Below are 27,678 nucleotides of genomic sequence, written 5' to 3'. Positions count from 1 at the left end.
TCAAACTAAGTGACACACGTTCAGAAATTTATTCATTTTTATCGCTGGCTTTTGTTTTAGCTTTTTTCATTCCAGAAAATAAGATTGATCCCCAGGAAATGGTCGGGGGCAATGAGAATTAAGAAATCAGAAGGGTGAAAATGATTTTTTTTTTTTTAAATTGTTTAAAACCCTAGCTTCGAATAAGCTTTAGGCATGAAAAAATTAATACTAGTTGGGGTGGGGGTCTAGGGTCTAACGGGAACATTAGTTTCCTGCCAGTGACTAATACCTATATTAATTGAATTTTGTATTGCCTAGGTTTCCAAGCTCGATTGTCTCTTTACTTTCTAGTTTTTATTCTCTCTTTACCTTTTAGTTTTTTTTCCTAATTCACTTGGCCTAGTTGAAGAGCCTTTTTTGCAATCGCTCACCTCCTCGTAAATTTTAGATATCTACTGTTAATGATTCAAGTATGGTGTCTGGAATAGCTTCTACATCTCAAATTTGAGGTTGTTCTGTGGTGTTCAAATACAGACATTTTATCAAACTTCACAGTTAAGAAAACGTAATACTTAGCAACTTTGGTCGTTGCCAACAAAACTTAAGCTCCTGTACAGAGTTGGAAGTTGGAGTAATTTAGCTACTATCATGATGAGGGCTTTAAATTCGGTTCCTTCAACACTCTGTAAACTTTTAAGCGCTCTAAGCCTTTCATAGGTATCGTTGCATGTTATTTCTAATCCAAAATTCTTTGGTACTGCTGTATATTATGAATCATGCAGGAGATTAAGACTTGTCACAATCCACCTTCGTTATTAGTTTAGGCTGGCTATTTGATAGATTATTGTTATAAAAAGATGACTTTCTTTTGAGAACTTTAACGTTCATATATCATGCATGACAAGGATAAGTACTTGATGAATTTTAGTAGTACTTACCTAACAAAAAAACAAGTATAAAAAATCAGAAATTATTTGATGAGAGCAAAAAAGGCACCATTTAATTAGTGATATTAACCATTCGTTTAGTGTCGTGGTTAGTTTGAAAGATTTGGCAGAAAACTGCTTTCTGCCACAAGCTTTAAAATTAATTCTAAATGGACTGGAAGGTATCTCATCCTTAATCTCTTGCCTATTCACAAACCATGTGAACTTGGGTATTACCAATGGCAATTCCTGGGAAAACAATTTGTGCTACCCAGTCCATAAAGCTTATATAATAAATATATGTTAATTTATATTTAGTATTTCACAGGGCAAGCCATTCTGCATATAAGGCAAACTGAAGCACAGGGCTTCATTTGTGATGTTAAGAAAATGAGATTTATATTGCCCAGTATGATTTAAAAAGGACCAATGGAACTCAAACCAAAAGCTGAACTGAAACAAAATGGAGAATCCACATAGGAGAGAATAAAGAGCACACCAGGTACAAGTTACAACCAATGCAACACAAAATCAGTAGGCACTCTTCTTATAAAAGATTGTGAATTTAACACCAAGTAACTGATATTCTGCAGAAAGGCCAAAACTGTTGGATTATATTAAAGAAATTTAGAAACCTAGCTTTCAATTATAGAGAACCTGTTGGATTATCTGGCTACACGGTGAGGTATCCCAACTGATAAGGCATAACCCCTTTTCTGTTAAAAAATGATTGCAAATGACTTCTTGCATTGACCACAATTGATGATGATCTGACATCCAATAAAAGCATTGCTTTCTACAATCATTAAATGTGATGATCAGAATCTCTCCACCCTAGATGATACATATCCAGCATAACCCTCACCAATCCATCTTTCCAATTTTCCATTGCCATAAGCTTTCAAGTTAGCATTAAATTCATTTCACAAGCTTCAGATAATATTTTCGTGGTGATTTCGACAAGTAGTCATTTATGGTATTCACACCAATCAAAAATAAATACCGCAAGTTATAGGGGCACCTGCACCCCAAACATATGCTACCTTGCCAATTCTAAGCAAATTACAGTGTTTTAATTGAAGGTATCCATAAGGGCTCTTTATTACCTCACTTGTATGACAAAGTAACATTTGCAAACTTAATTTGATTCATGATTACACAATGATACTATCTGGCAATCACAATGTTTACATTATATGCAAGATAAATGAGAACAGCCGACCTCTCATGAGAGAAAACAGTCTTCCACTATGTGGATGCGTCTTTTAAAGTACAGTTTTATGCTATTTGATCCCAGTGAAATAACAAACATACCTCTCAAGAGGAGCCGTAAATTGAATATGCAATACCACGTGACAAATTGCTCTTAGCAAGTAAATTAGGAGTTGAGCAGCAGACAATCTGCAAGCCTTCAAGTTTAACTTATTTTGAGAAAAGAACTTATGGCAAACAGCCTGCCGAAAAATCAATAAGAAATAATATTTCTTCAGACCCCAACAAATGGCAGCTTTTTAAACCTGCTGGTTCTATATAAAGAAGTTGCATAAATTTATCAAAGAAGAGCACAAGCCTCTCATGCATGAAATTTATATGATCTGTATGCTCCAGATAATATGTCATCAGTCAGACATCTAAGCCAACTTACTGGAGATATGTCATTCACAAATCCAACTGATCCTGATAAGCTTGTACGAAGCATTACATGTAGAGGCCTTCAGGAACACCTTCCTTCTTCTTGAACATAACTTTCTCTTTAGCTTTTTTGAAATCAACTTGAGTTACCTGAAAGGGTTCTTTTAGTTTAGTATTTCATGATACCAAAAGTTCAATTATAGTGATTGAAGTTGGGAAAAATTCGAGATCATCTAACTAGAATAATGTAAAGTAAAATAGCAACATGAGTTGGAGGAATCAACAGCATGTCAGCATTCAAATATAGAGACGGGCCAATAGAAACAATGGCACATATTAATAGTCTATTATATCATTTGTCAAATCCACCATCTCTAATTGTCAACCATGATCTAAGGGATTTGTACGCTCACCTTCATACGCCTTTCCCTCAAAGCGAGCAACCCTGCCTCGGTACAAATAGCTTTGATATCTGCTCCTGAGAACTCATCTTTTGTCATTACAAATTCTTCTAGATTTACATCATCAGCAAGTGTCATCCTTGCAGTATGTATCTACAACAGAGAAAGAATCCAGATGGTGAAAGGTTTGCACTGACAAAAGATGAAAAAGAAGGAATTTCACAACACTAGAGCTAGAAATCCCTAAACAAGAAAAACTCACATAAAACCTGTCACGAGTTCATCCGCCTGTGGTCCGAATCCAGGTCTAGTTCAACCCCGGTCCAGATTACAGGTTGGATCAACTAAGATGACACCCAGGGTCCCATGAAAAAGGGCTAAATTCAACTTAGGCAAACCAAATATAACCCAAACACAACCCACCCAAAATTGCACGAGTTAAAAATCCAAGTTTTCTTAAAAATATTGTATTTTTGCTAAACTTTTAGTATAATGGGAAAAGACGAAAAAATAGCTAGTTTTGTCTACAAGAAGAAAAATCCCCCTCAGTGTCATTACATTTCATGGAAAAATTAATAGAATGCCATTGCAGTATATGTCTATCCAAGTGCTATCTTTTTTTTACGGATTACAAACAGCATAGACTGTGTTACTCTTTCCAACATCCACACCTGAACTGTAAATATTATCCCTTTTGACAGCAAGTCTCATAATTTTATTCCTTCTTCCTTGCCACAATTATGTATTTTTCTCCCCGTGCCCCTCAAAGTTCACCCACTTCTTTTGTTGTCCAGCTGACACTTTTTTTAATTGTTTGTTTCCCCATGTTGAGATGTATTTGAATTAGAAAAATTATGATAACAAAATAAATTTGAAGCTAAGATATACTTTCCTATCTTAATAAAATTGAAAAAGTATTTTTTGTATCATGCTGAGCATAATTTGCAGACTCGGCAAATACTTGACCAAAACTCAGCAAAAACTTGACATCTTAGAGAATACTAAAAATTAAGATTTCTTTAGAAACATGTACCTTTTGCAAAATTCAATTACAAAATGTATTAAATTAAAATTTGACATCTGAAAAGTGAAAATGAATGGTTTTATTATTTATAACCAAAAAAAATGTGAACAATGCATTTCAACCACCATTTTACTTGCATTGGCATTTTTATCCATGTTTTTCTTGCGTCTATAAATTTATAAATACATGCGAGTAAAACTTGAAAAAACTCGCAGAACAACAAAAAACCAGAAAGTAATCAGCAACTTGGAGAGTGCTCACAGAATTTGCAAACTATGATGCTGAGATATATCATATATGTAAAATTTACAACAACAAAATCTTTAATACATATATTATTAATTTATTTAGCCTAATTGCTTTACTAACTTTATTTATTTCTACAGCATGAGCAACCAAAAATTTCAATTTCTTTAAAATCTTTAATTTTTTCTTTAGATAATAAATACAATCAAGATATACCAAATCTTTATATATGCTTGAAATATGTATATATCCCCTGTACATGAAGCCAAACTGGTATCTTGGCATAAAACTAATTAAATATTAAACTGAAACCAAAATATAAACAGTAAAAATGCTTGATAAAAACAAAAACCCATTGGGAACCAAACAATACCTGGAATATCCGCCTCCTTGTTTTTATATCAGGCAGAGGAAATTCTATCTTTCTGTCAATTCTACCAGGACGAAGTAAAGCAGGGTCTAAACTTTCAATTCGGTTGGTGGCCAGGATAACCTTGACATCACCTCTTGCATCAAAGCCATCCAGTTGATTTAATAGTTCTAGCATAGTTCGCTGTATTTCTCGCTCACCCCCTGAATGAGCATCATATCTGCAGAGGAAACAAATTAGAAGCCTAAATGACACCCGAAGCCATTAAAAGTGATATAAAAATTTATCAGTCAAACTACAAACCTAGATTTCACTCTTCTATGTCTTGAAAAATAACACACGGTGATTAGAAAAGCCTTAGCATTCTAATACCTTTTAGTGCCCACAGCATCAATTTCATCAATAAAAACAATTGAAGGAGAAAGGTCATCGGCCACACGAAACAGCTCTCGCACTAATTTTGGGCCATCACCCAAATATTTCTGGATCAGTTCACTTCCAACAACACGTAAGAATGTTGCTGAAGTTGAATTAGCAACAGCCTACAACATTTAATTCAACAAGTTGTCAGGCAAACAAAGATTTAGAAATGTTTCATAAAATATAGAAAAACGAACACAGTACTGAAGAAAGTCATGTAAAATACACTACTAAGACAGCTCTTCAACAAACTACCTCTATGATAATAAGAATACAACTGAAACTAACAGAATCCATCCACTGGATATAAATAAAGCTATTATCAAAAAAATAAACATTCGATTCCACAGATAGATGAAATTTCAAATTACCAACGCAGACTTTGGTGCTTTCTAAAGGTAGAATGTGAATGTTATGTAAACCAAGGTTGAAAAACTCAGACTCGGCAATATCTCGGACGAACCAAAAAAAATTTGAAAAACTCGGAATCACAAAAAATTTGGAGAAAAAATCGGCACTTTTATCAAACATTTGAAAATATTTTATGTCTTCAAGTATTCTGAAAGGCAGACACATAATACACCAAATTTGTAAAACATATACTGATTTGACATATCCACCATATATTAATCAAAGTTGAGTTAAAATAATAGCTGGTAATTCGCCAGAGTTTAAAAAGGCTGCAAATGCTTTATCCCCTTTTAATTTTTCTTGATGTAATTTTCAGTCAAATTGACTGTTTTTTTTTCACTTATGGATATTGATACAATTTCTTTTGGTTTGTTTTTATCTAAGGGAGGAAATGTTTTATGAATTACATTTGATGTCTTTCTCACTATTTATGTCAAACGCGTACATCAATGCAAATTCGTTTTCTCAGTTTAACCGTTCTCATAAAATTCTACTCTGATAAATTGGCTGTCCAAGAACACATAGTAGTCTGAAAATTTCTTGATGCAAATTAAATAATGAAAACCTTGAAAAAAAATAATTAGCAAGTTTAAGTGTAAATCCCTTAATTTTGCTTACCAGGTGCATCTACGCAAGTGGCGTTTATTAGTCAAGTGGAAAATGTTCATCAAAAGCATGAAATGAACTTTAAACAATTGTAGCAATACAATTAAGTTTGCAACACACATATGGATATCATCTGAAAGCGAGAATGACATCTGAAGGCATCAAAGGTGAGCACTGAGCGTAAGGCATCACAGGTCAGAATCTTGTCTGAGAATGCCTTACGTCAAATGATAATGCCATTTGAGAATGGAGTCCAACATTTTCGCCTCCAAAAAATGATACCAAAAACGAACATAAAAAATGTGATTTTTGTCCCTTTAGTTACCACAAAAACCCTGAAATGATTCGTCGTGCCTCTGTTGACTTTACCGTCAATTTAAACTCTGATATATCGCATTTTCATAATTTTTTCTAATAACGTCGGGGAGCAAAATTGAAAAATTCCTCGGCAATATTTACAGCAATTATATTTTCATCAATTTTGGCTCACAATATATTGTGCTACAAGAGATATTATCGCGAGTTATTCAACTATGATGTATACCATGATGGTCAACTAAAAATTAAAAAAAGACAGTCAAAAAAAAATAAACTACCAATAGGGAAGGAATCCAATAATATCCCAATCCAAGCACAACTGCATCATTTTATTGCATTGATGTAAAAAAAGCAGTCTAAAATCAAATAATTTTAGCATATTTCAAAAGTGCACAAAATCAGGTGACGGCTAGTTTTCAACCTTGCAGCTATGCTAGATAAGTATTAATAATAGTTATAGACAAGATAATAAAAAATTAACTGCCTACTATGTTACCATTGTAAAGTTCTGCTAATTCTTTCTTCTTTGAATCAGACTTTTAGTTCAGTTTTGAATGGCTGAGAATGGTCTTCTAAATAATATGAATATTCAGATTGTTTGAAGAAGTTATCACTTATCTTCAATGCAGGTCCAATCCTCTATATTCGATCTTGAATGAATAAGAATATCTCTGCTTTATAATTTGCTGAATGTAAATGCTTGAAGGAGCAGACTTAATAATTTTTGTGTGTCCCTCAAACTGCATCACAATCCTCTAAATATCAGACCAAAGGACGTCACCCTTAAAGGGCATATCCCTTCACTTGGTCGGCTTTGTATCTCCTCATAAAACCGGCGATTTGCTAAATGAATTAACATTAAATAATAACTAACAAAATGTGTTAGTTTCTTTGTAACATTAACAAATCTAAAAGTCGTGCCTAGAGGAGAATATAACTACCAAGCCATTCGTAGATAGTTTTAGAGATAGTGCAATCTGCACGCTCAAACCTGGTGATTATCAGGTTATAAAATTAACACTCCCTCTTAACTTGATAATCACACAAAGAGATATCATATCTAGCAACATCAATACAAATGAATAAGCAAGAATTAATACTCTATATCTGTCTAAGTCTTCTTAGTATGTGATATCATAGAACACATAACACAATGTCATATTACTCAATCTCTGATATGACAAATCACTGTTACTAGTGATAAATTATAGGATAAATTTGAAGAGTAATTTTTCTTTCTTCATTTATCCAAGTTGACTCATAGAAACTGGTATTTCTATATCACAACAAGATCCTAAGTTTAAAATCTACCAAAATACAGGATAAACCCGAAGAATACTAAAATTCTTCCTTTATCAATTTGTGACCCATGAACATAGCAATGTCAACATCACAATATGATTTTGAACTCATCTAGATCTTACAGTAGAACTCTACTGTTTAGCACATTATCTAAGAGATCGTCACCTCTCATAATGTTTCATACGAGTATTCATTATTTTTCAGAGATCGTCACCTCTTAAAATAATGAACACAAATGAATACAAATAGTGGAGCCCATAACAGTCAATAGCCTGACAAAAATAAATAAAATTATTTTATTAATAATCAAGAGAGTACAAATGGATTACAACAACCATACCAAGTCTTCTCTTGAAGTGTTCCATCTTCACTCTAGATAGAGGTTTGGTGAATATGTCTACTGTCTGATCTGCACTGCAAATGTATTTCAATTTTACAGAATTCCTGTCTACCATATCTCTTACATAATGGTAAGGAATTTCAATACGCTTGGCCCTGTCATGGAAAACTGGATTCACTGAGAGCTTGATGGAACTCTGATTATCACAACGAATAATCGTACGATTCATGGCTTGCCCAAATAATCCTACAAATAACTTCCTCAACCAGACTGCTTCACGAGAGACCATTGTTGCCGCAATGTATTCAGCTTTTGTGGAGCTTTGTGCTACTAAAGACTGCTTTCTGCATATCCAAGATATCATAACTGATCCTAAACTGAAACAGCATCCTGAAGTGCTTTTCCTGTCTTTAACACTTTCACCCCAATCTGAGTTGGTAAATCCATGCAAGTCTAGAGCAACTTTCTCATATTTGAGTCCATGATTAAGAGTGCCTTGCAAGTATCTCATAATGTGTTTAACTGCGACTAGGTGAATCTCCTTCAGTTCACACATAAACTGACTTAAGATATTAACAGCATAGCAAATATCTAGTCTTGTATTTACTAAGTACATAAGAGACTCGATCATCTATCTGTAGAGAGTAGAATCTATGGATGGTGATTCTGCAGCTGCTTCCTTAAGTTTATGTAGATTAGTCTCCATAGGAGAAGACATAGGTTTGCAATTCCACATTCCAAATCTCTTTAAAATATCTGATGTATACTTTCCTTGATTTAGTATGATACTATCGGAATTCTGTCGTACTTCTAGTCCTAGGAAGTAATGAAGGAGTCCCAAATCTTTCATCTCAAATTCTCTACTCAGATCTTTCTTGCACTGATCTATGAGATGATCATCACCTATAATTAGTAGATCATCAACATATAGTATCAGAATTACAATATCATCTTTATCTCTTTTATAATATGAATTTGGATCAGCTTCATTCTTGGAGAATCCTAAGCTGGTGAGATACTTATCAACTCTTTCATGCCAGGCCCTGGGAGCCTATTTAAGCCCATAGAGAGTTTTCTTGAGCCTCCAAACAAAAGCGTTGGAATCATGAGTTTCAAATCCTTCAGGTTGCTCCAGATATACTTCTTCTGAAATCTTTCCATTTAGGAATGTTGTTTTTACATCCATCTGACGTACCTTCCATCCCTTTGATGTGGCAATTGCTAAGACTGCTCTTACGGAGGTATATATAGCAACAAGAGCAAAGGATTCTTCATAATAAATCCCTTCTTTCTAAGAAAATCCTCTGGCTACAAATTTGGGATTATACTTCTCAATACTATTGTCAACAGGATGCTTTATTTTGAATATCCACTTGGAAGAAACAACAGATTTTCCTTTAAGTCTTGGAACAATTTCCCAAACATCATTTTTCATAATAGATTGGTTTTCTTCTCTCATAGCTTCTTTCCAGGCTGAATGTTTAATAGCATCAGAAGGATTGGTTGGCTCTATTTTGGATAAATCACTCATGTTTGTTGTATAACCAGAGACTCTTTTAGGGCTTTTGCTTTCTCTGACTGTTCTTGAAGGTGCAACAAAGTCTTGAGCTGCTTCAACTGTTTTTATGGCCCAAAGTGGTCTTTTCTTTGAATTTTCTTCAAGGTTCATATTTTGAATTTCATCTTCAATCTCTTCTAAGTTCTCCCACTAGGATCCACATTCACTATTTCTTTCAAAACTAGATAAAGGAGAAGGTTCATTAGAACTTATGGCTCTTTTGAATGCAAGATCTTCTTCAAAGATTACATCTCTGCTAAGTTCAATAGTTTTCTGTCCAGGTATGAAAATCCTATATGCTTTAGAAGTTTCACTATACCCTACGAAAATACCTTTCCTCCCAGAGGGTTTTAACTTAATTCTCTTTTCTTTTGGAACATGGATATATACAGGACATCCAAAATTCTAAGATGACTTATATTGGGTTTAACTTTAGTAAATACTTCTTCAGGAGTTTTATTTTCAAGATAGGAGTGAGGGCTTCTGTTTTGAATATATACAGTAGTACAAGAGGCTTCCGCCCAAAGATAGTATTCTAGATTTTGGTCAAAAATCATAGCCCTAGCAATTTCTATAATTATCCTATTCTTTCTTTCTGCTACCCCGTTTTGTTCTGGTTTATAAGGAACAATGTACTCCCTCTTAATCCTTGATTCTTTATAAAACCTTTTAAACAAGTCTAAGGTATATTCTCCTCCGTTATCCGTTCTAAGGGTTTTAATTTTATGCCCTGAAAAAGTTTCAAGTAATGCTTTGAATTCTTTAAATCTTTGTAGGATTTCTTCTAATTCCTTGCATTTTAAAAAGTAAATCCATGTTTTTCTAGAGAGGTCATCTATGAACAAGATATAATACCAGAATCCTCCAAGAGAAGGAACGGACATAGGTCCACATAAATCTGAATGAATTAATTCTAGTACATTATTTGTTTTCCTCGTACTATCATGAAAGGGACTTCTGGTGCTTTTACCCAGAGCACACCCCTTGCAAATACTAAGGTCATCTTTATTTAATTTGGGTAATCCAATAACCATCTTTTCCATAGTTGATAAAGTTTCAAAATTTAGATGCCCTAATCTTCTGTGCCATATTTCATTTGAATCTTCAGCTTTGTGAACTAGGGCTTGAATGGATCCACTAGATTTTGTATTCAATTCATACAAATATCCCTTTCTTTGACCAATTAACTTTGCTTTCTTGATGGAAGAGTTCTTAGCCCAAGTTAATACTTTGCCATCCATGAATGCAACATTGTGTCCATCATCTTCAAGTGTTGTAATTGAGATTAGGTTTCTTTTAATCCCTGTTACAAAGAGTACACCTTTCAAAAGTAGAGTATTTCCTGATTTTAGTTTCAAAGTACAAGTTCCAATTCCTTCAACAGAGTGTGTTGAGTTATCAGCAATGGTAACTTCACTATTAACCTTCTCTGATAAAGAATCTAGAGTTTTTTTGTATCCTGTTATATGTCTAGAAGATCCACTATCAATTACCCATGTTTTATTTAAAATTTCATTTGATAGAGAGGAATACAAAACACGGTTCTCAGGATCATAGGTATCTTCTTCTCTAATGACATTTGTACAATTTGCATGTTGTTTGGAATTTTCAGGACAATTAGATCTATAGAGTCCAATTTTTTCACATTTTAAACACTTTATTTTAGATAAATCTTTCTTGGGCTTTCCATTCTTTTGATTTCCCCTTTTCTTCTTGAAATGCTTCTTGTTGCTCTTATAGGAGTTTGTATTAAGAACGTAAAGTTCTTCATCTTCTACTTTTGGTTTCCCTCCTTTCTTAAGTTTTTTGGATTCCTCTTGAAAATAGTCATTCTTGAATCTGTTAAAGTCCTGAAGCTGATCTCTAGCACTTATTCCTTGTGCGAATGTCTCCCATGAATCTGGCAATCCATCTATAGCCATAAGTGTTAATTCTGTGTCACTAATGATGGTTCTTATGCTTGATAGTTCATCTCTAATACTGGCAACTCTTAGGAAATACGAATTTATCAATTCTCTTTTCTTTATCTGAATGTGATTTAGTTGCCTTTTTAGTGCAAGAACCCTAGTTGCGTTGTTTACTTCATATGCATTTCATAATGCATTGATCATATCAAAGGCAGTTTGATGTTTTGTAAGCATAGGTACAATATCATTTTTAACTCCATCCAAGATGATTTGAATAGCTTTTCTATTTCCTTTGCTCCATATACATTTGTGAGGTTCAACTGGGGGTTGTTTGGATGCTCCATCAACGAATTCTTTAACATCGTTCTCTTCAAGAATCATCAAGATTCTGAATTTCCAAGCTTCAAAGTGTTATTTCCCATCAAACCTGTCCTCGGGTCTGATTGTGTATGCCATTGAAGATATAAGAAAGCTACTGAATATATATGAAGTCTGATAACTGAATTTTGCAGAGCCCTAGATTTAATAACTTGGCTCTGATACCATGTAAAGTTCTGCTAATTCTTTCTTCTTTGAATCAGACTTTTAGTTCAGTTTTGAATGGCTGAGAATGGTCTTCTAAATAATATGAATGTTCAGATTGTTTCAAGAAGTTATCACTTATCTTCAATGCAGGTCCAATCCTCTATATTCGATCTTGAATGAATAAGAATATCTCTGCTTTATAATTTGCTGAATGTAAACGCTTGAAGGAGCAGACTTAATACTTTTTGTGTGTCCCTCAAACTGCATTACAATCCTCTAAATATCAGACCAAAGGACGTCACCTTTAAAGGGCATATCCCTTCACTTGGTCGGCTTTGTATCTCCTCATAAAACCGGCGATTTGCTAGATGAATTAACATTAAATAATAACTAACAAAATGTGTTAGTTTCTTTGTAACATTAACAAATCTAAAAGTCAACGCCTAGAGGAGAATATAAATACCAAGCCATTCGTAGATAGTTTTAGAGATAGTGCAATCTGCACTCTCAGACCTGGTGATTATCAGGTTATAAATTAACAACCATGTCCTTCTATTTAGGCCCACATATTTGAACATTATTCCTTGAATGGTGATGATGGGAGAAAAGAGAAATAGAGAGGTTTAACATAAAAATGAAACCTTGGGAACATATTGTAATAATATGAGACGTAAACTTTTGTTGCAACCCTTGTATTGATCTAAAATCCTACACCATGATGTTGCATAAATTTCCTCCCAAAGGTCCCTTGTAAAGAGAGAAGATAATCCCATTTACAGAAGAAGACAATGCTCACCTCAAGCAGATTACTGTAACTTTATCAATGTTTTTTACAATACGAGCTTAGAAAACAGTTTGCACTGAGATGACTGCTCATGTGGACATGGTTTTCTACTTTCATTAGCTAACACGTGACAGAGAATCCCTCTGAAGGACGTGGGAAAATCATAAAGGATAACTTTGTCTTGATTTCCTTGGCTCAATTTCTTATTGTACACTTGCAAAACAGAAGATCAGCAAACAGCAACATCATCTTCAAATACACCATCATTACAAAACACATGGTACCAACCAAGTGCACAAAAACAATGAGGTGTGTCTAAGAGTTGTCAAAGGAGGTGGCAGTCAATCAGTGACAACAGTTTGTTGTTCTTCGATTTCCCTGCTGAGAAGGTTCAGAAATAACATGTTAAGGGTGTCATTGAACCTTCATCCTCATCCTCAAAGCTTCAAGGCAAATAGATATATTAATTTGGAGAGCTCCCATCATACAACCATAGTTGACAACTAGCAACAAGACAAAGATGAGCAATATAGTGACACATAAAATAAAAAGCTCATCCCAGATATTCCCTTTCCATGGTTAGAACTAACAAAATGGAACTTCATACTTGCAAATAATTAAATGCATACTACGCAAGGCTCAGAGCTTCCAAAAAAAAGAAGTCTCTAGGATGTGTCACCTCAAGAATAGCTCAAATCAAGACAAAATTGTAGGTTTTTTGGTTTTAGAAGTCAAATCCATCAGAATCAACCAGGGATCAATCTGGATTCACCATGTCACTGCCAGAATCGACCGGATTCAATTTGATTTTTTTCTGAAATGATTCAGTGGCAAAATAATCGGACCCTGTGCATATCCACGGAGATTTGAGCCAGATTCCAATTCAAGTACAATTCATACCCCGAGTCAAGGGGAAAAATAGACCGATTCAACTACTAAGATTAAAGCCTATTACGTGAAAGTGAAATGAAAACAATAAAGTACTAATGTTTTTTTAATTATAGCTTTAAATTTTAATGAGATATAACATCTGCTTTTTTTGTACAAACTAAATTGAAATGAAATAACAAAAGTATTTTCTCTGTTTTTACAACTAGTACATTATATGTAGTTTCCAAGATCAAGCCATGTTTTCCCCATTTTAAACCCAGGCAATTGAGTTCCATTTATGCTTTTATGATGCTGTGTCAATCCCAATAAATGGAATACTACTATGGGCAACAGTCATAGTTTCTAACCAAGATGAGGCAACATACACAGCCGATTACAAAACAGGAACTGGCAAGAACAACGGATTCGTGCAAAATTTAGAAGGCTTATGGCTAAATTATTTTTTAGCTAAGTACTGCTAAAAAAACTAAAAAAAATAATTGAAATAATTAAATCTGTTCACTTATAGGTTTTATCTAGATTTTTTTAAAACTATGATAGAAAGTTGTCAAGCAATTACTTTATAGGCGTCAAATATTTTTAAACAAAACAGATGCCTATAAAAAGCTGCACCTTTGCCAGTAGCGTTTTGCCTGTTCCTGGCTCACCATAAAGAATGACTCCTTTTGGAGGCTTGATCCCAATATCTTCATACAATTCAGGATGGGTAAGAGGAAGTTCAACAGCTTCTTTTATCTCCTGAATCTGAGCATCTAAACCTCCAATGTCAGCATATGACTCCAATGGTGCTTTCTCCACCTTCATTACAGATACCATTGGATCAACATCATCCTGCAAAAGGCCGACGACAGAAAGGACCTGCAAAAGTAATAATATCTCGTATAAATATCTAATAAGAAATATAATAATAAATATTCAAAATAAACATTGTAATAATATCTTGTATAAATATCTAATAAGAAATATAAAAATAAATATTCAAAATAAACATAATTGACATCAACAATAGCGACTGTTATTCACAGCAAACATGTTCAAACTTCCAAGGCATTTTCTTGATGCTTCTCCCTTTATGAAGATTAATACAATGCAGATGAGATTTTGAAAACAAAACTCTGAATAGTGATGCATAATTCATGGAAACTCCAATACTTAATTACCCAAAAAGATTTTTTTTTATTAGTAATCAATAACTCAGTTAAATAATTTGCTGTTCCTCATAATTAATGGGATAAACATTCCCTAAATTCTTAAATTTGAATTTAAAACACCATCCAAAATCCCTTGTTTGTCAAAAATAGAAAACATCACCAGGATGTCAAAACAATTTGCGATGTGAGTTAAGGGGGCAGCTGCCTGCTAGGTTTGACAAATCCGGAACAATATAAGATTAAACAGTTATATGCAAAAACAATAGAAGAAAACACAAATAACACAGAGATTTAACATGGTTCACCCAAAACCTGGGCTACGTCCACCTACACAGCCTTCAACCTTTCTATTATCCAGCAAAAATGTTCACCAACATTACAATGCATTATGCATCTCAGCCACTTATAACAGTGTTTTAGGGCAACCTCTAAAATGGTTAAATCGACCATTTTAGAGTTTTTACAATGTTGCCGGTTTTCTTTTCCCAAAAAAAGCACAAAAAATTTTGCACACCGGAAGTTTGGGGTTAGCACCCCTCACCACCAGCAACTACCAGAGAAGGCACCACAGCATCAACCCCCACTACATGATCAATCGCCACAATATCAACACTGCCTATCCCTAAGAGGATTAGCACACATCCAAATGTTCGTAATCCATCTCAAGGATGGCCAACCATCCCCTAAATATACCCAATGACATTTATTACAATAATAGATAGTTTATATTATCTTTGTTTGGTATCTAATGGTTATCTATTGTAATCTTCTGTAAATATTAGAATGCTTCTAATATTTAGTTTTTTGTTTCTAGAATAGAATGTTTATATTCTTTACGATTGTTTCTTAAGGAAACATCATTTAGTCTCTTGTATAAATTTATCTCTTGATCACTATTAATAACAAGAAAATATTTTCCAATTACTTTGTAATATGGTATCAGAGCCAATACTCTAAATTTATTCAAAAATAATTATAATTTCTTGGTTGAAATTATCTCTCTTTTATTTTTGAAATTATTTACATGCATATTTGCTTCCAACTCTCTCTATAATCTAACTAGGGTTTCCATTCTAAGAGATCTAAATCTGCCTACTTTTGGATCGATTCTACAACCCATCTCTTCCAAATCCATTTGTTTTTTCTGCATATTTCTGCCATTTTTTGTGGTTTTTTTTTGCAGCTGGACCATTTTTGTTCAAAACCCTAACTTTTTGTACCTGATCAAAATAAATTTACAGATTTTTGGTGAGTTTTTTAAGATCTCAGCTAGGTTGTTTGTTTTTTTGGGTCCCTCAATTTTCAAGCCAGCCTATCCAGAAACCAACAACATATTCCTTTTAGATTTTCGAGCTCTCTTCTGGGCCACACACTCCATATTGGTTGGGTCTACTTTTTTAAAGTTGCATGTGCTACTTTACCATGCAAAGTGTTGTGTTTTGCCTCCCTTAAAAATTCTAGTGGTTTTCATAAAAAAAATTTCCTCAAAAAAAATTCTAAAGGGTTTTCATTTTTTTGCTCTAAAAAAAAATTCTTATGTGTTTTCCTATAAATTTTCCCTTAAAATTTTCTAACTTTGTAATTTGCAAAGTTGTGTGGGATTCCTTTGTGTGTTTGTAATTTTTTCTTCAAAAATTATCTGTTGGGTTTTATAGTTTTTCTTAAAAAACAAAAGTTTGTATTGTCAGGTTTTTATTGATTTTTCACCTCAAAAATCATGTTGGGTTTTGATTGATTTTCACCTCAAAAATCATGTTGGGTTTTGATTGATTTTTCACCTCAAAAATCGTGTTCAATTCATTCAATTATCTATTAAAAATCATGACTTTTTGCGGTTTGTTTTGGAGCATTATGCTCATCTGCAAAGTTTTGGAGCATTATCCAAAGTACCATCAACAATCTTCTCAGCAAACATCCTCTACTCCAAATTCAAAAGGCTCCTGGAAGGACATTCAATGCAACTATTACCACAAGTTTGGTCACATGAAGGTTGAATGTCAAAAGCACTTAGCTACCCTATCTAAGCAATTTGGTTCGCAGCCCACAGCGAATAGTGCGGAGCACCTTGGGTAGACAGAATTTGTCTTTTATGCTTTTTGACAGCTTTGTGCTCTAGATAGATTAACCATTAGGGGAGGGCATTACGATAATAGATAGTTTCTATTATCTCTGTTTAGTTTCTAATGGTTATCTATTGTAATCTTTTGTAAATATTAGAATGTTTCTGATATTTAGTTTTTTGTTTCTAGAATAGAATGTTTCTATTCTTTACGATTGTTTCTTAAGGAAACATTGTTTAGTCTCTTGTATAAATTGATCTATTGATCATTGCTAATAGCAAGCAAATATTTTCCAATTACTTTGTAATAACATTTTAGTTACTTCAAAAAAAAGTCTTACAATCTCTCAAACCTTGTTGGGTTTATATGTGGATTTGAACGTGTTAATCTGGAGTTGTTGGCAAGGGCTCCACCCCTTAATCCCACCTTATATCATAACAAGAAATGCTACTACCCCTGAACCCCATGAGGAACAACACTACCCCCAAAGTGCCACAAGGAGCATTGCTCCTAAAGCCCCCATCATATATTAGTCTAACCATGTATTAAACCAATGATGAATCATGATTACAAAAACTACCATATACATATCCCCTAGCGCAAATCTCTTCATCTTCACAATCAAGGATTATCTTGCTTCATACATTGGACAACTTATTTAGCATACAAAGACTACCTACCATAGATAAAGTTAGCATGCTCCAGTCATTTTAAAATTCAATACAAGCTAAGCCATAGTTGCCAAGGAACACCATTTTCAGCATGCTATAATTTTTATCTTAGTTACCGGGTTCAGACCCTATTGTCCAGATCCGGGCGGGCTGCAAGTCCGGGCATGGTCCTTATTTTGGATTGTAGACAACTCGGTTTAACACTAGCTGGTGCGAACCCTGGCAGACCAACAGTCCAAAATAAGGACCCTGCCTGGACTTGTCGCGAACCTAGTCGAACTCAGGAGGACCCACGATGAACCCAAAAGGACCCGCGGATTTCTTTTATTTTTTTAATATGTATATACTCATGAACCCACCCACGAACCCAAATGGGGAAAAAATAATTGCCCGAACCCACAAACCCAAATCCATCCCCGAACCCAAAATGGCAACTTAGGTTTTTATACTGTTGAATGCAAGTTAGGTCATAGTTGCTATCTGCAATGGCTAACTGTGATGATTTTCTCATTCATAAATCGCTTCCTTTTCGAGAATCAGTTGTGCACATGTAATAGAGATTTATTAAAATGTAGTTTGTAAGTAGTTGAAAGTAATTGGATTGCACTACTACATGAGTTATACTAGTTCTTTTGAATGGATATGGTGTGAGTGCATTCCTGATGATAGTGCACTTCCAGTACCTAAATCTTTGGCTGCTAGGCAACAGGTTCAGGCTATTATTTGGGGCATTCCTGATGATAGTGCACTTCCAATGTCTAAATCTTTGGCTGCTAGGCAACAGGTTCAGGCTATTCAGCAGTTACAAGGGCAGCGGGATACTTCTACACATATCTTGCAACAAAGAGCACAGCATTTGTCACATTCAGCTTCCATTCCTTCCTCCATTCAGAGTTCAGCAGGGGGTAGCAGCAGGGGGAAATGGAAGGCAGGAAGTTCTACTACTAAACCCATTGCTGATTTATTTAACATGGATGCAAAGGATTAGTTATATGATGTCATTGGTACATTCTTCTTTGCCAATGGCATCCCATTGCTTCATGTGCCTCTTTGGCTGCTAGGCAACAGGTTCAGGCTATTATGTGGGGTATTCCTCATGATAGTGCACTTCCAATGTCTAAATCTTTGGCTGCTAGGCAACGGGTTCAGGCTATTCAGCAGTTACAAGGGCAGCGGGATACTTCTACATGTATCTTGCATCAAAGAGCAGAGCATTTGTCAGATTCAGCTTCCATTTCTTCCTGCATTCAGAGTTCAGCAGGAGGTAGCAGCAGGCGGAAATGGAAGGCTGGAAGTTCTACTACTAAACCCATTGCTGATTTATTTAACATGCATGCAAAGGATTAGTTATATGATGTCATTGGTACATTCTTCTTTGCCAATGGCATCCCATTGCTTCATGTGCCTCCACCTGTCCCCCAGGTAAAAGTTTAATTCCTATAAAAATGATGGATTCCTGGCAAAAGTGACATTTATTGGGGTTCAACAGAAGACCATGTTGAAGACAAACAGATAGAAAGGTTCGAAGATGTTGCAGATGGGACTTTGGGGCATTGGCTGACGATGTCATCAATATATCCCATTATAAATTTGGAATACAGGGGGAAGATGTTATCCATGTGGTACTGAAATATAGAGGGTACAGCTTTAATGCCAAAAGGTAAGACATTCCACTCATATAAATGTTGTAGGATAGTAAAAGCAGTTTTATATTTGTCAGCGGATGAACAGAAATTTGCCAAAACCCTTTGGCTAAATCAAGTTTGGAATAGATATTTGCACCTTGTATAACTTGCCAGATATGATCCTTACTTGGCAAAGGGTGTTTGTTGCCTAAAAGGTATTCATTTAGGGGTTTGTAATTCACAACCAATCTTTTTTCTGGAAGTTTATTTCCTAATTCATCTTTCTTTGGAACATACATGGCTTGACATGCAAAAGAGGATTGGGATTAAGATATTATACCCTTTTGTAGGAGATCATAAGCATGTCTACTTGTGCTCGCATGGCATAAACCCAACAGAGGCTCCAATTCATGGCACATATGAGTAGTATGCCTGCATGGTCAACAAGAGTTCGAACAAAAAATAGACTCACCATTGCACATGCCGAAGTAAGGCATCGAGTCCTCACCTCCTCTGTCTGTGTATCTTTGACTCATCAAAGGGGAGGCATAATTTACTCTCCCACATAGGGTATTAAAAATAGAAAGCATCCTCTTAGGTCTATCTCGGAGGATCATGCTAAGCATTTTTATTAAGGAGAATAATTTGGGTAAACAATCAATATGGAGAATGATGTGTTGGATACTTCGGATTTCACATTCATGTATGCACGTCTTTGACTATCTCAGATTAGTCAATTTAATTCCCCTCCGTATAAGCAACACATAAAAAGTGTTTAGACCGGAAATATGGTCTCAATCCATGAACTTAATCATGACTCTCTGCTGTCCTTGATGTGGTAGAAAACTTATATGATGCAAAGTTACAGATTTGCATCACTCTACTATTCCTTTATTGTTTCAACATCAAATATTCAGTTATTTTCATCTACTTTTCTACATTTGCATCTTGGCTCTTATACCATGTTGAGTAACAAGGATCGCTTCTGCAAATGTAATAATATTGCCATCGTATTGATATGTTCCAAATGCAGATTTGAATGACTTATATATATGAGAGGATGAGACATGTCACTATGGTTAATCATCATTAAAAAATAATTTACAATAACATATATATACAACTATATCTATATACAATATATATATATATAGAAGTAGATATAAGAGTATTTTCTAAATGATGATTTACCAATAACCATAAAAGATTTATCTCCAGGTCAATTCAATCTGATTGAAGCTACAATCTTAACACATTTCAAACAAATTCTCTAATATATAAAAAGAATTGGTTCTCCATGTACAGAAGTGTGCTGGCATCACATAAACTATATTTTGCATATCTACATTTGATCCAATTCTGCCAATCATTTAACAAATACCTAAATGATGAAACAGTAAATTTTAACAGTTTTAAGGCTAATGAACAAAATCCTATGCATTTGTATGAACAAATGCTTATAATTGAAAAGAGTTTTCGAGAATTGTAATGGTATTTGCCAGAATTTGAATTTCTTGGTGGCAATGCAGCATGTATTTCAGAAATTTAATCTAGATCTATGCTATGAAGACAACAGCAATCTTTTAAGCTCATCACAACTGACCCATACAAAGATGGGGAAAAAGAACTGATTTTTTTTTCAATCAATATTTGTACTTATCAGAGTTCAAAAGAAGACGTGCTATCTTGATCATTTTTTTAAAACAAGCCAACAAAGCTTAAAAGAGAAACTTAATACCGACTAAAGTACTAAAAGCCAAGATGATAAAAAGAGAAAAGCAAGATTTTAACAAGTGATCTTAGAGTGCATAAGTTTCTTCAATAAGCAGTCTAAGATTGTGATTCCCTTAGATAAACTTCGTAAACTTTTTTCACTTGAAAATTTATCTTGATTCAATACTTTTGCTTGTTAACTAGTTAAAAGGAAACTTCAACAAGGTTTAAGCAAACCCCTCCCATTCATGGTGCTTTTGGAGATAAATCCAAGGCAGTAAGGTATGAAAGAATAACATGGTGCTCCGGACCTACTAGTTGCTTCAAAATAAATTTTGACCAAGCATCTAGAGGGAACCTGAGTGATGTTATGCCTTCCCAGTTCCCACTAGGCCTCCAAATTTGCTTCAAATATTGAATCAATGCAGTTATTACTGATAGCAACCACATGTTGATCATTCATACAATCAGAGCAAGGAAAACCCAAACATTTTGCAAAAGCCTTGAATTCCTTAGTCTGTAATTCAATATTACAATGACATAGAAAGGCAAACAAGCAAGCCAATTTCCTCACCAACTATGCATTATATCATGATGACAATAATTAATACCATCAGGATAAGGAATACCCCAAACATTTAGCAGAGGGCTTGGAGACTTCAGGATTCCTTGGAATACTATCCAATATGACACTGTTATAGAGAGGCCAATAAGGAGGTCAATTTCCACGCAAACTGCACATTAGATCATGATGAAAACAATATTATTGACCACTCCCTCAACATAATGGGAGGGCTAAGCAATATATTAAACATCACATCAAGGAATGAGGTTTATGCCATTGGCAATCCGTGCATTTATTCTCTGACATTTGTGCAATTGATAAATGTTGTACATGGCAGAAGATAGGTGGCAATCATCACATATTTATTTCCTAGAGTAGGCATTGTTCACCATGGAACCAACGTTTCATTTATTTTCTAAGAAGACACAGATAACATTCCTAACAAGGGGAAGATATCTTCAACATTAGGTATGAGGCAGCCCAGTGGGCCAGCATGCTATAAGGATGCTATTGGGTACCAATTTTTTTGAACTTGCTATGTGGTACCTGATTAACATAAGTGTCAACTTCATGTTTTTATCCATCTTGCTGGATCTTGAAGAAGACAGTCAGTGAGAGATTTAGTAAAGCTTATGTCAAAAGGGCTACGGTGTTGGTTCTAATTAAGATCCTGGTTGGGTTCACAAACAGTTCCTGGAGCCACCAAAAAAATTAACGGGTTGGGTTCTCTCACAGTTCCTGGAGCCACCAAAAAATTACTGGGTTGGGTTCATTTTGGATTCACCAATACAATAACATGAAAAATCACAAACATAAGTATCCCTGCATATGTGGTGTGTGTATATATATACATTTACATGTGTGTGTAAAGAATCAAGATATATGTGATTGTTGCAGCCACAATTCTGAATGCCAATTATCCTGCAATATTTTTATTTGCAGCCATAATACCAGTTGCCAATTAAATAGTTCATAAATATTGAATAAGATAATTTATAATAGACTGTCATGTCCCCACTCTAGCTCAGCCTAGCAAAGACATGTGAGTCAGCTTATTATGGGGTCTTGTAGGCTGACAGGGTTGGATAGAGACCCAGTATGGTTATTCAGTGTTGGGGACTTGGTGTTCTGGCGGTTATTGATCAGTTGGGAGACGTTCCTTGTTTTTAGGAGACAGTTCCTATATTTATGGGGCTCATTCCTACTTTTTAAGAGGTATGATCATGCATAGAGTTGGGTTTCCATGAGTTTGCTCTTTGGGTTCAGTTTCAGAGGGATAGAGCTTGTTTCCTAAAATTTAGGAGCATCCCTAGATTTTAGGGATGAGACTGCCAATGGATCTTTGATTTCCAACTTCAGTCACAGACAGGTGACAAGGTGATTTTATGGTTTGTAATGTCAGTTGGGCATTTTGTAGCTATTTGGGTTATATTTTTAATATTTCCTAAGTTAGCGTTTAATAATTAAATAAGGCTAAGTTAATAGCCATTTTGGAGTAATAAGGGGAATTTTGACCTCATTTGGATGCATACCCCTTGGTGTGATAGCTCGTTGGAAAGGTCTTGAACTTTTCTAAATCTTTCTCTTTGGTCTCAGGGCGATTCAGTGAACGGATTTATGTCTATGGAGAAAAAGGGTCATTTTTAGTAACATTGCCACTTTAAAATAAGACTTAAATCACTTTTGTAACCCAACGCCTTTTGGAGTCACTTTAGGGTTCGATTTGCTTTGGAAGGGGTTATAAGGAGATGGAGGCGCCATTCCTCATTCATATTATGCATTTTAAACTTGTTTTCAAATTTGCTCTGCTTGGGCGATTTTATTCTGGGACACAAACCCCAGGGTATTTACTGGCTGGGACATAACCCTCAGCAATATTTGGTCTTGGAATTTTCAGTGGTATCAGCTGTTATCAGGGAAGGAGGACGCCATTTCAGCTTGGGTCTACAGTATTGTTTCGCTGGGCACGATTATTGGTACATGGGAAAGTGAGCCTTGCAGCAGTAGCCGCCATTTGCAGCACTTTGAAATATAGAGAGTCGGATAATCAGCAGCAGACATTTGCATGTTCACAGTCCTTTTCCATCAGCCAATTTGGCGTCATTGTTAGGGAAAATGTACTGGATCCTTTATTTGGCTCTATAATTCAGAGATCTGCCTGGTACGATTTGTATCAATTCTGATTTTGCTGCATATTGTTATTTATTTTCAGACTCTTTTCATATCATTTGCTATTTCTATGTTGAATAATCATCAAAAACGCAAAAACAAACAAACTCTTCTGCATTTCCGTCTAGTTCTGCAAGAAAACTTTAATAAACAGGAAAAAGAAAATTAAAAAGAAAAAATATAATAAAGCTACAGCAGATTAGCGGCAGAGATTCATCAGGGATCTTTCATAGACAAATATATTAATATAATATAAAAATAATATATAAATATTGATAATATTATTGCTATTAAAAACCAATATAAATATACATTAGAATATTAAATAGAACTATTATAATTATTGTAAAATACAGACAATATTCTGATAGTTATTATAAATATATAAAATAGTGGTTTGATTCCCGTAGGGAAATTTCATTTTCAGCTCCACCAGGGCTCCCTTTCCCTCTTTGATTGATTGCTTCACTTATTACTTTACTTCTGTGGATCCAGTTACAACGGTCATTAATTTAGTCTGGTTTGAGGTTCATGAAACAGAGGATGAGCAGGTTCCAAGACAAGATCGAGATTATGATGTTAATGGTATACCAGCTGAGTCTGCTGCTTGTGATCCTTATCCTGTTCGAGATTCAAACAATGATGTTTGAGATTGAGATTCAAAAGCAAATCCAAATGCTTCATACCCTAAGGTAAAAGATCAAAACCCAGCCAGCTTTTGGGTACTGTGTGAGGGTAGGGATAGTGGGCAGGCCTGCTTCGTGAATTGCTTGGTTTTTGCAAATGAATACCACATATGGGAGCTACCAGCTTGTAATCAATCCAATCCAATACTTTGCAATACTCTTCTTTTGTCAGAAACAAAAATGGATGGATCCCTGTCCCACAAAACCCAATCCTAAATCAGTTTTGAACCAGACTAAGCTCTGACACCTTGGCCCACAGATCCAATAACATAACAAAAAGGATTTATTAAAAGGTCTGGATGATGCCTTGGAACTCACCACAGCACGTGCAACTCTATCACTACCTGTAGCGTGATGTGAAATGAGAGGTTTGATCTCCATTGCATGGTTCAAAGAGTTGGATTTGCAGTTCCCGGTACTAGTTGAAGTGACTGAAAGGATGCAAAAGAAAAAGGGTGGTAAGTCCTACTCCAGTGGTCTCAACATTGCTGATTTGAAACAAAGAGTGCAAAAAAAGCCATCTACTTTCTGAATCTGATTGCAAGAACTAATGTTGACATAGCAGATTATATGGGTGCAGCAGCAGAGATGAAGCTGGGGCAGTTGAACGTATGAAAGTTTAAATGTCTTTTTTTTTTTTTAAATTACAAAAGTTACCTCCCTGTTCATAGCAGGAGTCTTCTTTTGTCAGAAAACACAGTCAGGAGATATAACTTACGTGACAAAAATTAAAAAGGCATTGCTTCACATCAAACAGAGTGGAAGAATTTTTTGTGATTTTTACAGCCTGTTTAAAGGCCGATTCTTGGATTGGTGTCTATACTTTTGTTGTTTAATATACAAGGGAGAGGAGCACCCATTCGCATTACTGGTTATTATTGAAGAAAATCAAGGGACAAACTAATATAGTTAATTTGCAGTGAAAAAAAATCATATTCCCATTCCAAAATTCTTTAAAAAATCAGCATACCAGAGATGCAGTCCAGGGGACAAGAAGGAAATATTAGAAGAGTATCGTATCCTGCAGACTAAGAATCTTACAGGTTTTTTATTTTGGAAATCTTACAATATAAAAAGGATGAACAAGATGTTTGCGTCAACTGGAAGTAAATTGATTTGTTTTACTATTTGAAAAACATAAGCTCGGGGGAATTTAAATCTGCGGTTGTTTATTGAAGGAACTCAAGCAAAATAAGAGTCTGCGTAATTTTTCTGGTGATATGATTAATATTTTTATATTGCTGTCCTGAAGACTATACTGAATGGCAAAGATGGTACATCATGCAATGATGACCTCGATCTAAAACCTACCAGTTAAGCAAAGGGCAAGCTTCTGGTATATGCAAGCTTCATGGTGTTAATCCAATGCCAGTAAAGCGCACATATGTCGTGCCCGTACATAATTTAAGCACAGAGACTGAGCCTCTATTTGTGCCCCACTGGCCAATGTTTTTTCCTACTCTCATTTGCCCATATTAAGAAAACTTCAAAAAATGCTGAATCGGGGACTTGGAAGTATACTCCGCACAATCACGGAACCCCAAAAATATTTCACAATACGAAAATTGCCTAAGTTAGTGTTACCCCAAAATGATAATGTACCAGAGTCTCGGATATAGATTTGTTCATGCAAATTATTGAACAAAAAGGAAATCTTTTAGTCGGGGTTATTTAAAGCAAATAAGTCAGCCAAAAAATGAGTTCAGGGTTTCTTCAAGCGAGTAATTCAACAAGAATATGAGGTCTTCTTCAAGCAAACAAATCACAATGGCAAGATTTAGTGTTTCCTCAACAAAATGTTTCAAAAACGAAACGCCGAATATAGGGTTTCTTCAAGCAAACAATTCACAAAGACATCTACGACATTTAGGGTTTCTATAAAGCAAGCAATTCGCGAGAATAAAAAAAGATTGACCAAAATCAGAAATTTGAAGAGAAAATGCCGACCTTATTGTGCATGAGAATAGCGCACCCAGGCTCAAGCTGATCCTTATCAACAAACGACAATACATTAACATAATACTCCGGTCCAACAGAGGACGACACGATAGCGTGATTCTCGTCAATAATCTCCTCCAGATTCCCGACGCTCATGGGGGAGCCTCTCAGATCGTCCACCTTCGACCTGTCCTCCTCGTTCTTATCCTCCTGCGGCTTCAGCCTCTCCTGATTCGCCACGAATTCTTCTTCCATGAGAAGGTAGTCTTTAATTCTATCAAGCTTAAGAAGACGGAGCTTGCATTTCGTGTGAGGTGTTACGACGGGGAGACGGGCTGCGGCATCGGCCCCCTTCTGTTTTCTCTGCTTTCTACCTACTCTGGTAGGCGGGGCTGCTGGTTCGAATTTCTTTTCCTTCTTGTCGTCCTGTTTCCGGTCGCCTGGTGAGCCATGGCCGTTCAAGCGCCCTGGGGGAGATTGCCCCATTGTTGCTACTGCGGAGATTCGATCTCGGCTTGGACGTTTTCCGGTTTTGTTTCGTGAGGGAAAAGTTTTGTTTTCGATCTGGTAAGAGTATCTTTTAATTGTTTTGTCTGTCTTTCAGACGCTGAAAAGTAAAGCTGGAGGTTGCAGAAGAGGTTAAACCATTTGAGGTAGTTGTTTGAATGAATGAACACATGAATCGCTATATGCTTTTAATAACATTAATGAGGTCAAAAAATTTAATTTATGGATAGTTAACAAAAATTAAAAAAAGTGAAGTATGAAATAGAAGGCTCTATCAATTAGAGGAAGAGCTCCAATTACTAAAGGGTGCAGTCTTATGAGGGGAGCTATAGGATGCTTTTAATAACATTAATGAGGTCAAAAATTTTAATTTATGTATAGTCAACAAAAATTTAAAAATGTGAAATCTGAAATAGAAGGCTCTATCAATTAGGGGAAGAGCTCCAATTACTAAAGGGTGTGGTCTTATGAGGGGGGCTATAGGATCTATTTTTATGGATCGGGTGGTCCTGTGAAGCCAAAAAAGGATTTGCTATGTAATTAAATGAAATCTTCTCCTAAAAGTAGCAACCCCTATTTTTTAGAGTGCAATTTAAGTGGGTGGAAAAGGTGGCGGGCTAGAAATTGCTCCATTAGGGTTTTCTTCTCCCACTTGTCAAACATATATCAATTTCTATTTCTTTGTTAGTAATTTTTTAAAACATTTTTATTTGTTTAGTAGGTGGATGAAATATGTTAAATAAAAATAATGCATAAGACTAATGCTTCCATAAATTATGGGGCTTAAACTTTTTAAAATAACTTCACTACAAAATGCATAAGACCTCCCACTTTAAAATAGTCCTAAAAAATCTCTAAAACACTCGCAAATTAAGATTATAAATTATCTATGAGTTTATTATAGTTTACTTTTTGGAATAAAAAATTAGTAATCAGATAGATTGTGCAAG

The 27,678-nt window shown here is 35.1% G+C and overlaps 1 protein-coding gene across 2 annotated transcripts; it reads right to left on the bottom strand.

Annotated features, from left to right (window-relative positions):
- Window positions 1-2,037: 2,037 nt before the first annotated feature.
- On the bottom strand, window positions 2,038-26,888 carry LOC149551059 (26S proteasome regulatory subunit 4 homolog B-like). Of its 2 annotated transcripts, XR_016352665.1 has the most exons (7): window positions 26,231-26,888; window positions 14,256-14,501; window positions 4,954-5,123; window positions 4,585-4,801; window positions 2,954-3,094; window positions 2,554-2,690; window positions 2,038-2,362 (listed from the first exon to the last, which is right to left on the bottom strand). XR_016352665.1 is itself a non-coding variant. In XM_089786629.1 (6 exons), the coding sequence occupies exons 1-6, from the start codon at window positions 26,705-26,707 to the stop codon at window positions 2,607-2,609; spliced, it is 1,335 nt and encodes a 444-aa protein (XP_089642755.1). In that variant the 5' UTR covers window positions 26,708-26,888; the 3' UTR covers window positions 2,038-2,606. The 2 variants fall into 2 exon arrangements, 1 of the variants encoding a protein (XP_089642755.1); XM_089786629.1 differs by having other exon boundaries at window positions 2,038-2,690.
- Between the last annotated feature and the right edge of the window lie 790 nt (window positions 26,889-27,678).

Source organism: Cupressus sempervirens, chromosome 6 (genome assembly GCF_028749045.1).
Source record: "Cupressus sempervirens isolate cs-2001-9-10 chromosome 6, ASM2874904v1, whole genome shotgun sequence".
Taxonomy (NCBI): Eukaryota; Viridiplantae; Streptophyta; class Pinopsida; order Cupressales; family Cupressaceae; genus Cupressus; species Cupressus sempervirens.
This window is presented reverse-complemented; position numbering and strand designations above follow the sequence as displayed.

What these genes read in the sequence shown, in the direction of transcription:
- LOC149551059 (XM_089786629.1), bottom strand. Translation starts at nt 26,707, where the DNA reads ATGGGGCAATCTCCCCCAGGGCGCTTGAACGGCCATGGCTCACCAGGC. An exon ending in CTATTCTCATGCACAATAAG is followed by an intron (nt 14,502 to 26,230) that starts GTCGGCATTTTC and finishes TTACTTTTGCAG; the next exon opens with GTCCTTTCTGTCGTCGGCCT. An exon ending in GATGCTGTGGGCACTAAAAG is followed by an intron (nt 4,802 to 4,953) that starts GTATTAGAATGC and finishes TTTCCTCTGCAG; the next exon opens with ATATGATGCTCATTCAGGGG.